General features: G+C 26.9%; 1 protein-coding gene across 1 annotated transcript in view; it reads right to left on the reverse strand.

Annotated features, from left to right (window-relative positions):
- uex (metal transporter uex) overlaps window positions 1-7,559 on the reverse strand; it is a gene marked incomplete at its 5' end in the record, with an annotated part of 47,668 nt that extends 40,109 nt beyond the window's left edge. Inside the window, one exon of the mRNA XM_067267593.1 lies at window positions 7,180-7,559. Coding sequence (XP_067123694.1) covers window positions 7,180-7,559 — 380 coding nt within the window. The remainder of the gene's footprint in view (window positions 1-7,179) is intronic.
- Window positions 7,560-12,925: the final 5,366 nt, after the last annotated feature.

A 12,925-nucleotide genomic window follows, 5' to 3' on the forward strand; every position in this document is an offset into this window, starting at 1 on the left:
TTATAAATCAAAACACATTGTAATGTATTTAAATTATTAGATTTAGAACACAGTCTAATGTATTTAGATTATGGTATTTAGTGTTTGCTAGGAAAGCTAATAAACTTATTCATTTTGTATTAACTTTCCAAAAAATTGTCATAGTCATTTTTAAGCAAAATATGCATGATAGCACTAATAATACAATATGTTGTCATTATGAAATAATGTCAAGAAATGTTTTTTTGTGGAATAATTTACAAAATATAAATATATTTTTTATCAATGATTAAAATTAAAGTTACAGATTTTTTAATTTGTAACTATTATAAATAATTTTAAACAAAATTCCTTCTATTTTTGCATTAAAAAATGAATAAGGAATAATGTTCTAATTGAGAAAACAACTTGACTATTAAAATATGAAAGTTAAAAATCATAATATTGCAATCATTGTTTAACTTATTTTAATTATCACATTCTAAGTTCATATTTTTCAAATGCCTATATATTTTCAAAAAATTTCTTAAGTCAAATCTTTGTGAAAAAGTGATTGATTAAGTTATCTTATAAATTATCACTATATATAACCATAAGATTAATTGATAATCTAAATCAATATTTGTCTAAAATCCATTATAAATTATAAGGATAGTAAAATGACCTGTTACATATAGTATATATAAAATAAAATAAATTTACACAAAAACATTCAGACATTGACAATGGCACCAGGGTCATGTTCAGTAATGCAGAAATACTAAGTAAAAAATCTAATTGTCTAGGAGGGCAGAGGTAAGAAGTGTTCTGAGTATCCTTGAATAGTATGCTGAGTTAGCAATTTACATTGATTGTGTGTAAAAATGGCAGATGACATAATCATTATAACTTTATAACCATTATAAAAAAATATATTTAGTCCAGCACAAGGAGCTATGCAACTTGTACAAAAAGATAAAAACAATGACTTCACCAGTAGAAAGTTAGCATGTACAAACAAGCTGACTGAACCTAGTTAGAATTCTAGCAATAAAAGGAGACTAGTTGGAAATGAATTCATCAATTCATCATTGCAGCTTAATTAGACATAGCAAGAATTCTGTGATACTGAAAAAAACTCAGTTATTGGTAAATGCACAATACATAATAACTTTTTATAGCCTCAGAATCCAGCAATTAAAATTTAGCCATTAAAGATGAAAAAGACTTGGATGTTGTTTATATTTATATATATTGACAATAAAGCTTATTATTTTAAAGAATAAAAAAATTTGACAATTTTCTTTAAATATTTTATTTATTTTTTAATATTCAAAAATGCATATTGTCAAAATTTAAGTCATTTATTATAAAATTAATTTGAACAATAATTCAATTTATCAATTCAAGTTTTAAACATTTTTTGTATAAACTTGTTTTATTATCCTTGATGACATTTAAAAAAATTTCCATTCTGCAAAGATTGAAAAAAGTATTAATTAGAGAAGAATAAAATGTTTCAATGATTATAATATTACAAAAATATAAAAACTTTAAAATTTCAAAATATTACAAAGAAATAAATGAATGAAGCATTAACCATTTGGCTGTCTGTTTAATTGTATTATAAGGAAAAATTAAAATAATGAATTTATTAATTTTTGAAAAATTTGAATTTAGATTAGTTCAATCATTTTTAAGAGGTTCACCTGAATATGAAGGGCTCATCCCTCACCACTTGGTCATCCCAAAAATAAAATATGTATAAAACTTGTGCTAAAAGTTTTGGCTACATAAATTTTACTTCTAAATAAATGTGTTGAAAAGAAAATACCACATATTATAATCTATGTACTTTTACTTACTTTTCTACAAATATCTATTCTGACTGATGCACAATTATCATTATTGTGGGTTTGAAAATTCTCTTAAAAATCTATTTCAATCTAACACAATGAATAGCAGTTCAGTCCACTGCTTTGTAGTTTTCATTGTGTTGACTTTGTATCCAAAGTCAAACATACAATTATATGAAGGAATCAGTTCTGGGCTGTGTAGATCAGTTTAATTTCTGATCATCAAACAGTAACAAAAGAATTTAATGGAAACAAATTTTGTGCTATCTCAAACTCTTCATGATCTCATGCATTGCTTAGTACTGCTTAGTGACCGATTCCAAATGTACTACAATTTCTCTACTGATTTCTTATACAAAAGACCAGTCTCATAAGCATTAAATACAGTAAATCTCTGCTAACTCAGACTAATAGGGGGTGAAAGTAATCTGAGTTAGCAGTGTGTATTCTCCAACAACATGGAAAATGACTATATTGTACAGTAATTTATTACAACCAGCTCTATATAAAAGTTTTAACATTATACTGTTAAATTTATTATTATGGGAAATGAGCTCAAAAAATTTTACGACAGTACAGTATAAAGCTATATATAGCTTTCAGTAACATACCAACCACAGTAAAATAATGTATGATATTGCAGACTTCAACATATTAAAAACATTCATTAATTATAATTTTTCTATTGTCAAGAAATTTTAAATTACTGTACAATTTTTTGAAAAGATTTGTCCAAGTTATGTAAAGTTTTTGTTGACAGGGTCAGAGTTAACAAGGATTTACTGGTACTTGTTGAGAAACAATCTTTGTCTTATACAAATTCTAAGAATTCAGACATGAAACACAATTGACTCACAATTCAATGAACTAATAGGGACAGTGTGTCTGCAGTTTCCAGCAGATGTCTAGTTAATGATAAATACAAAAATCAAAAGAAAAACCAACAAATTATTATAAAAATGATAAAATTACTCTGTGTATATGATTTAAAACAAACATTTCAGGCAACTTCAGAAAAATAATTGCTCTTTTTTTATTGAAGAACTACCAATAATACTGATTTTAAAATCCAAAAAATTTATCACAATCAGATAATATATAGGCAATATACACTATTAGGCTTTATGCCTTAATACATTAAATTGCAAAAGTCAGAATTTCAAATATTTGCAATACAATAAGAAAATCTTTTAAATTCAGATTCTGAAAAAGAAACACCTCATATAATATACAAATAAAATATTTATTTGTGCATTGACAACCATTAGGTATTTGTATATGTAATAAATTTCAGGATAAGGATTTCAATAAATGAATTACTTTCTGAATACAATAATGGATTAAATATAAGAACAATAAAAATAAAAAAAGAGTTCATGCTTTAAAAAAAGTGATACATGAATTACTTTGGTAAAACAATGAATACAGTATTGAGCAAATGACAAACAATTATCAAGATTCCATATTTTACACCTAATATAGTAATTGAGCAAAAACATTGGTCATACAATGAAAGAAGCCAGTTTGATTTCAGCCACATCTGCCTATAAATCATCATGGAAATAATTTATAACTTATGATTTTAAAATATTTATATAATATTTTTATCAACACTTATTCTTTATTGAATACAGTATTAAAAATTTAAATTAAATTCTATTTAAATCCATTCAAATGAAAATAAAAAATATGATGAAAACAAAGATTTGTTTATTTGGCTACAAATTAAAATGTGTGAAAATTTTTGTTGTTTTATTTTTTATCATATTTTCTTTCATAAAAATATTATTTTAAAAATCATAATGCATTAATTGCTTTGTCATGTTTTTATATTTAGTATTTTCTTTTTGTAATAATGCAGCTGCAAATGTTTTAAAAATACTTCATCTTCAGCCAATGAAACTATATAAAAATCTTGAAATTATTATAATTATTTTTACAAAAATTAAACACATATATATATATCAATTTTTAGTTCTTCAAATCAGGCAAATATGATATCAATATCATTTATATTAAATAGAAGTAGCATAACTATAAAGAATGTAAGACTAAAAAACAAATAATTAACCAGTATATTAAAATTTTATTCATTTAGCATTAGTTCTTATCAGGAAGAGAAATTTTAACTCAATTCCTCTTTATTAGTAGCCAACTTCAAAGCATAGAAAATAAACAAATTATATAGAAATTATTCATATACAGTATTCAAGTGGAACATGTAAACACAAAAACATATGTAAACAACATAGTTGAATAATTTTTAAAACTATGAAGAAAATCAACAATGAATTCTTTGATTTTTTTCAAAAGCTTTATAAAAGTTTGATAACTATTAATCAAGCAAATATAAATGATGTTTATAAAGCACAAAATTCCATATTTTCATTTCATATAATTAAACATTAAAATAAATAATAGAAAATACAAATATTATTCTATTCTGGCATAAAAAAAGATTGTTAAAAATCTGATATTTGAATATATTCTTTTCTATTGTAAATATAATTATACAACTTATAAGAAAAGTGTCATTTTTCAGATACATATTTTTTATAAATCAGATGGAAATTTTACTGATAATTATGTTCTGCATCAATGGCAAAGAATTTTTTTAAAATCAAGTTCAGTACTGATAGAATAATAGAAATGAATACAACTAAGCTATATAATATTAACAGTAATTAATTATCTATTCCTTGCATACATAACAATATAAATTTAATGTTTCTAAAAAGCTTTTTACTGATATTTCAATTAGAAAAGTTACAAAAATTCTATAAAAGGACAATACATTAAAAACACCTTTACATTGTGTCCTTTCTACATACCTCAGGAAATAAGTCTGAAATTTTTGTAAATTTTCTAAGTGTATACTTATTGTCCCAGACATTTTATCAATTAACTACAATGATCATTAATCATGAAATTCTGATCGGAAAGATTCTTCTAAATATAATTTCTGAATAATCAATAGAAGAAATTAAATTGATACCATTAAAAATAGTATAGTATCTTTCATTTCTAACAACATTTAACAATAAATTTACAGAAGTAGTCAATTAATCTTTTATAAAATTAAATAACGATGAAAATATCAAAATAGTCATATTACATTTAAAAATAAAAAATTTGAATAAATTTAAAACATGTTTCAAAAATGTTAAAAAGTAAAAATAATCATTAGAATAATTAAAAATATAACAAAAATTATGATTAAAGAGACTAACAAACAAAAAACAAAATAAATAAAGGCAGATTAAGTTTGTTATTATTGTAAATTAAATAAATGATGAAAACAAAATCAATTATTATTTTTGCGATTAATCCTATCTACTTTCATAATTACCATGTGTGCAATAAAGTATTATAAATTTAAAAAGTCACAAATATGACATAATAAAGTATTAGGTCATATTTGTGACTATTATAAATAATTTTTAGAAAATGAAATATTCAAATATTTATTCTTTTTATTCAGTTAATTCAGAATAAAGTATTTTGAACATTCTATAAAACATAAGAAAATATTTTATTTAAAGTTACAGTTTTGTATATCAAAAACTTCTACATACTACGAAATATGAAATAGCACACTAGTACTGTACTTTGAACATTTTCCATATAATTTTATTTGTAAAATTTTTAATCATATTAAGTAATATTTATAATATAAATCTATAAATTCTTAATTTTTCTATAGTTTAAAAAATGATAAATCCGACAAAATTACAATAATAAATACAAGAAAATGTTTATTCGTTTATTAGAAATCTAATAGTTCTCCGACCTACGGCCCTCAAAGCACATTTATCCAGCTCGCATAGTTTGTTTTAACCCACACGTTTTATCATTGACATTTGAACTAGTCAAAAGCATTTAGTATAAACTTTTGAAAAGTCAACTAGAATTCATAGATCTTGTTACAAATGATTTTTAAAGACCTATTTAAACAACCTATTTAAAAAAGTTTGTTAAATTTTTACAAATTTCCATCATAAGAGAATTTTAAGTTCACACGAGGAATATTTTCTACGTCTGCATACAAACCTTTTCTAAAATAAAATATATAAAACAAAACTCAAACATCGCCGTCCAACAAATATTCAAAGATTTTAATATTGGGTGCCACAAAATTTATTCCAAGTTTCGACATTCTTTTGAAAAAGCAATTTTGCAAACTTTGCATGGGTCCGTTATTTAAAAATTAAAAAAACCTTAATCTTCGATTATACGTTACGTACCTGGCCCCCCAACTTGCCTTTTACGGTTTACACGGCCTTTTTCGCAGAAAGGCTCACAGACAAAGGTCTGGAGCCTTTCTACAAGAAAGGCACCACACCAATACGAACATTAAGAAATAATATATAGTAGATCTGCAATCAATATTACTATGCCATATCATTTTACGATAAAAAACATTTAATTTTAAAAAGTAACAAAATTCAGAAGTACAAGTCAGACAATAATAGAATCTAACAAGGAAATGACAAAGATAAAGTCTTATATATTTCAAAAATATTAAAAAATGGGTTAGAGAAATTGGAAGCTAAACAACCAACAATTTATTTAATCAGTTTTTTGTATTTTATCAGACTTTACATGCCTAAAAAAACTATTCCCATCAAAAATCATCGACAAAGCATTAAGTTATCAAGCTAGCAACTTCATTCGGCACAGTTAAGCCTTTAATTACTCGGAAGCAAAGTATGCTCGTGGACAAAAACATTATAACACGTAAACAATATATTTGCAGCATATTATAGTAAATAGAAAAATAAAAATAACCATAAAATAACAAAGTAAGAATATTAAAACAAAGAAACCGATCGACTCTTTTAACACGATCAGCTATTAAAAATCTACGTCTTTGGCCATCGGCATCCGTAAGCACATTTATAATTTAATTTCCCCGTGTCGTATTTAAAACGGCAAATGCCGCAGTCGTAGAAATCGGTCTAAAAATCTCCATCTATAATCGAAACAATAAAAGCCACGGGATATTTTCTACAATCATTCGGCACTAAATATTAGTAGTATTTTATTTCACAAACCTTATTATTATTTACCATTTAAAAAGTTTATCAAAAGTGAATTTATAACACAATCTCCTATTGAAACTTAGCATAAATCTAAACACACATTCTCCTGTGCAATTTGAAGCATGTGTAGGTAAATGAATGAAAATTGTAAACTGGAAAGAATAATTTCACAACTTTTGAAATATCAGATGTACTTAATAGAAAAGTCGAGACAGAAGTAATATTTTAAACATGTGTGTGCTGCTTGTTAAATACACGAATAATATTTCTTGGATGTCGTTTGTCTGTTTAAGTGAAATGGAGTGTATTTATGAGGATCTTACCTGATTTCCTCGGAGAAAGTTCTTATTTTGACAACGGATCCTTGATGAATCCAGGGATTAGCTTCTTTAACGAAGCCAGCAGACGATACGGGAGGGTTTTTGACACACAAATAGTAGTAAGTGCCGGGTGGAAGAAGCGGTAACGATACTTCCAATTCGGTCTCCGTGTCTTTAGCGGAATTCGACAACCTTCTATTCTTGGCAAATAAATGTCGATCATCGTCGACGCATTCTTCTCCCAGTTTTTCCAGGTAGAGAGGTAAAGGCGAACTTAGTCCGGTCGCCGAACCCCTTACCGTAAAGATACAAAACAACCGTTCGATCGGCTGGAATTGATAAGACCGAATGCCAAGAAGAATTGGCCGAATGATTAGAAGTAGTTATATTTACGACTCGAGTCTCTTCATCCAATTTTCCCGATATTTGAGGTAAGAAATGAAATGCGATGCAGACGACCAAGCCTGCAACGACGCCAGACGCCATATTATGAATGTCGCTCTCGCGCGATTGGAGTTCGTCAATCGAGTCATACGCTTTTCCTCTCGTCTATATCCCTGTTTCTGCACTCGACCAACTCGCACTCGCTTTCTTGATAATTTTTCCTTTCTTAATCGCACTCTTCTATAACAAAGCCAATAAATACGGCTTACTGCGCTTAAATATATTCCGGTCAATTCATTTTTTCACTCATAAAAAATAATAATAATAATAAAACAAACTTTTATCTTCCAAGTCAACGGATTCTTATGTATTAACCAACTCCTTTCGAAAAAGTCAAACTATCTGCACTCGATTGGTCTCTATCAACGACATCAAACACAAATAAACACGCGGAAAAACTAAACAAAATGTTAGAGATGGTCGCATAAACACCGTGTCATTAAAACTGATAAAATGTGTTTATCTCCGGATCTTTCTTATCACTTTTGAATATTTTAAATTAACTATTTAAAAAGCATTGCATTCGGATACTCTAATTAAATTTAATTACCACAGATTCGTCTAAAGCAGCGATTCCCAACCCGGGGGTACGCGATGGTTGTTTAGGGGTACGGAAAAAAGTTAGTTATTATGGCAGAAAAAATAATATATTATGTACACAAATTAACAGTATTAAAAAAATGATTAGGTAAAAAATGTTCCTTGCAACAATCACGAACTTTATTATACATTTCAAAATGCAAAAATAGAAATAAAAACTTATGCTGCCGATTGTACAATGCAACAGATCAATAAATGTTGCGCAGTTGGTCAGTGGTAGTGGGGATACCATTATGTCTGATTAGTGACTATGCTACAGACTTTTCATAGTGGGGTGTGTTACCCTTATTATTATTATCTCTCAAGAACATCCCCACGTATTGTTTGAAAAAAGTATTTTTTTTTTTGTTTATAAAAAAGTACTTTTTATTGTTAGCAAGGAAAAGGACATAGCTAGTTTCTCCAGATTTTCTCTACAAGCGTTAATTTTTTTCATTATTTATTCAGTATTTTTATTAAATTTTATTGACAAGACTATGTCTTGTTTATAAAATCGTACTGCCTGCTGTGTTACCAGCTTAGAGGTATGAAGGAATACACGTTAGAAGTTGCAATTTGGCACAGAGTATTAGGTGCCCAAATCATGCGCGCATAAAAAAAACCAGACTTGTAGGTACTCGGGACCGAGAACCGAGTCAAAATAAGATTCAAAATGGCGACACTCTGTACAAACAGACAGTGCGAGATTTGCTCATGCGTTGCTCGTTGGGAAGTTGGAAATGCCACGGGGGTACGCTAATGAAAAAAGTTTGGTAATCGCTGGTATAAAGTAATTTATAGTTTTAGCCACGATTCTATATTTAGTTTTTTATTTGTAATATGCGATCGTGATGAGCTACTGATACAGTTTGTTTCTTTAATGAAAAATTATTTCTGTTCTGAGGCTGTTAAATTTGCAGACTCATTTTTAATTGTTTTGCTGATTGAATTATTTTCTAGATCCAGAAAAAGTTCTTGAAAATATTTGATTTTTCTGTTACATTTTGTCATCGATCTGATTTTCATGTTATTGTTCTTTCCGTTATGAAATTACATAATACCTGGATATTGTACAGTTTCATAAAAAAAGTAATTAGGGATTACGTTTAGAAAATTATATTTAATACTTTGGCTTCTATTTTCTTCGGTACATCAACTTTTCAAACAACTATAAGCATATTATCTACTCCAATAAACCATTATATTATTTTTCATCATATCCATTATACTATTATAATCTAAGAGTTTCTTTGTTTTTGGTGATTATCATACTTTGCAACTCTGCGAGGAACTCGTAGTAAGATTCGAGCTTATGTATTAAATATGGATATAATTCGCAAAAAAATAAGAAATAAAATATTATAGCTGATATAATTTGAAGAAAAAAAACTATAGATAAAGTGTTTTAATAATCGTTTATCTACAGCTTTAGAGATTAAACCCACTCCATTCAGTATAATAACAATTTACAGTCTTATCCTACCCGAATCCTTACAATTTTGTCGGTTATCGCCGAGATAAATTTTTTACATTCGCTGACTATTTACACAAATAGTGAAATTGTTACTTTTTGCAAAAAATATACCAAGAAATAAACTATAATTCACCTAGTAAATTATTAAAGATATATACATTATAATAATAATTGTTGTTTACAGAAATTTTCAAGTGCATATTTCAAATCGCTTAAAATTTTTTAATTCCAAAGTGCAAAATAACTAAAATTACAATTTTAGTCACAAAAAGAAAACATTAAATGCATCTTTAGTTTATAAAGTGATACATATTAAACTTGGTATTACAATTTAAAAATATCTTATTTTTATATATATTTTTTTAGCTTTATTCGTTACAGAAAGATAAATAAGCCTAGACAATGGCTGATAAAAGGTGAATTGCGCTTATCATCATAAAATAAGTATCCTTCATTTATTATCTGCTTCTTTGTTTTTGAAGGATTACTAAAATTATTTGAATGAATTCAAAAATAATTTCTAAAAGTCAATTTGTCGATAGAATTTTAATTAAGTTTTAATCGTGAAATAGTAAACAATATTCATTTTAAAAATGTTTCTCTTCATTCCTAAAATATTTCTTTTTATTTAAATTATTTTTCTTTCATTCCAACATTCCGCTATACAATAAATTGTATTTATCAGAATAATTATAGAATATAAATATGATCAGCTGTACTATTTACAAATAAATATGTTCATTATAAATCAAACATTTTAAAAAATAAAAATATAATATATTATTATATTATATTCTATTTTTTTATTTCATACTGATATCTAATTAGAACAGTACAATACACATTTACTTATTTAATTAGGGCCATGTGTCTTACTTTGAGAGTAATAATGCCTATTTATATGCATGAAATAAAACTGATTTGGGCAAGCTAACGGAATTTTTATTCATTATCTTTTTACTTGTTCAATATCATAAATTAAATAAGGTTACAAAACATACAAGTATGTAATTATATAACTTAATAAAAATAATTTATACGTTATATAACTGTAGAAACCGTGTTGAAATTTCCTTTATTTAAGAAACAATAGTACACCTACATTGTGCAGTGCAATACTTACTTTGTATTTTATAAATAAAATTTGAAATTATTTATTTATTTATAAAAGAAAATAATTCGCGTTCTACTTCGTCATTCAATAAGTCATTTGAATAGTCATAAAATAACTAAATAGTATATATAGTAGTATATATATATATATAGTATATATATATATATAGTATATATATATAGTCTATATAGTATATAATAATAGTCTATAGAGTAATAATAGTTATAGTCGTATATATACGACTATAACTATTATTCAAGCATGTTTAAATATACAATTCCAGATTAATAGTACCTATACTTAAAAACAAGCTGTACCTTTGTGATACAACAAAAAGTAAATTGATGGTCAGTGAATTCATAACTTCAATTTCTATTCTATCAAGTCAAATTCTTGATGCAAATATTCCATTTTGTTCATTTTTCCAATGAGATAAATAAAAATATTTTATCACTGAAAAATAAAATATCATCAGTATTTCGTCATCTTAAAATTTTCCTATTGTTTAAATTTAAAACATTTCTTTTTGTTTTGTCATCTCGAGACAGTGTCATTTCATTACATGCAAATTCTTATATGAACCATACCAATATCTGTCTAAAAATAACAAACGTAAGTCTACGTATTAATTTGGTAAGCCTTAAATACTTCGTTCGAGAGAACGGCTGAGAGTACAAACATCATTCAGGTATCAAATTAAAGCTCTTGTCCTGTGGATGATGCCGCCGAAGAGAGATATCAGAAAGGTGCAGTGGTTCAGGTATTGCGGAGTGTTCTAATGGTTCTTTTAACCATTACAACAACCCATTGCCGTATCCCCTGCTCTGAATTCCTGCTTTTATTGCTACTTTTAAAAAGGCTTTTTGCATTACATTTTTAACATTAATAAAGTTAAACACATATTATCTATTTAAATAAAATAAAATTAAGAATTATTTTTACGTTTGAACTAAACTATTTTTAATTTTTTAGAATCTTTAATAAAAAAGGTATGTATTATTAAAATAAACTCGTGAGCTCATTCATTGTTTTTTATTCCAATAAAACCATCGATTTCGACTGGTTCCTGCTAGTATACTTATGCAAGGTTGAGATTGTGGTTAGTAGAGGAATGAGGCCCAGCGGGTAATGGGGCCCACCTATTTTTCGGTTAAACGGTTCAGAATTTTTAATCCCAACAGATGCTGCAGAGCCAACTTCGAATTCTGAATATGGTGGCTGTTCTGTGCACATTCTTGATTGTGTGAGAAAAAAACAGTTTTGTGCATCTCTCTTCTAATTGAAACACTATCATTTGTTCGACTGTATACAACTTATTGTTTTCAATAATATATATTAATGCTAACTATTCCCTCAGCTATTAAAATACATATGAAGAAAAGATTTCAATTTATCCCTTTGTGTCTAGTCAAGGTTAGAAACATAAAATGGCGTAAAGGGATAATGGGGTTCAGTGGAATGTTTGTTTTTTTATTTTTTTATCATTAAGACAATACGGAGAGAAATACTCAAGTTTTGATACATGCATTTTATTTTTTAGAGTACACTGCTTGTATCATTAAAATAACTTCTCATAATATTGTTAAGTTTTCTTAGTAATATGCAAAATACCTTAGGTAGGCCCTATTTCCCAACTTTCCTCTACTTTCCTCAACGACGATTTTGCTGAATTAGTAGAAATCGTTGCTGCTCTATTAATTTGGGACAATTTTGTAACGGTGCTTAAAGCCGTCAACTACACTATGCTGACTTGACAAAACCGCCCAGTTTGGCGAATGTAGCCTACTCATTAACAAGAACGTAATCATAATTTCTAAATTTACTTTTAAAGAGTTTACGCATTGGTATTTTCCGTTATAAAATGCTTCTTCATAACCTTTTGAATAGTCAAAACTTTATTAGTACAGAGAAATCTCTCGTCATGTGCATATGTTATATGTAGCGAAACGTTGACTTCACTTTATTAAATTTGTCAACTAGAAAAAGAAATTTCAAATTGTTATTCGTTAATAGTCTTTCAGCGTTGAAAAATCGAAATTCCTTTTCTTGTAGCCATGTTTGATAATATCAAAGTAGTTGCATCAGAACTTTGCTAAATTTTGTTAAGAGTGGTCGAGAACGTTGAACACCGTCAACAA

Source organism: Centruroides vittatus, unplaced genomic scaffold, assembly GCF_030686945.1.
Source record: "Centruroides vittatus isolate TY-2023 unplaced genomic scaffold, ASM3068694v2 contig_3066, whole genome shotgun sequence".
Taxonomy (NCBI): Eukaryota; Metazoa; Arthropoda; class Arachnida; order Scorpiones; family Buthidae; genus Centruroides; species Centruroides vittatus.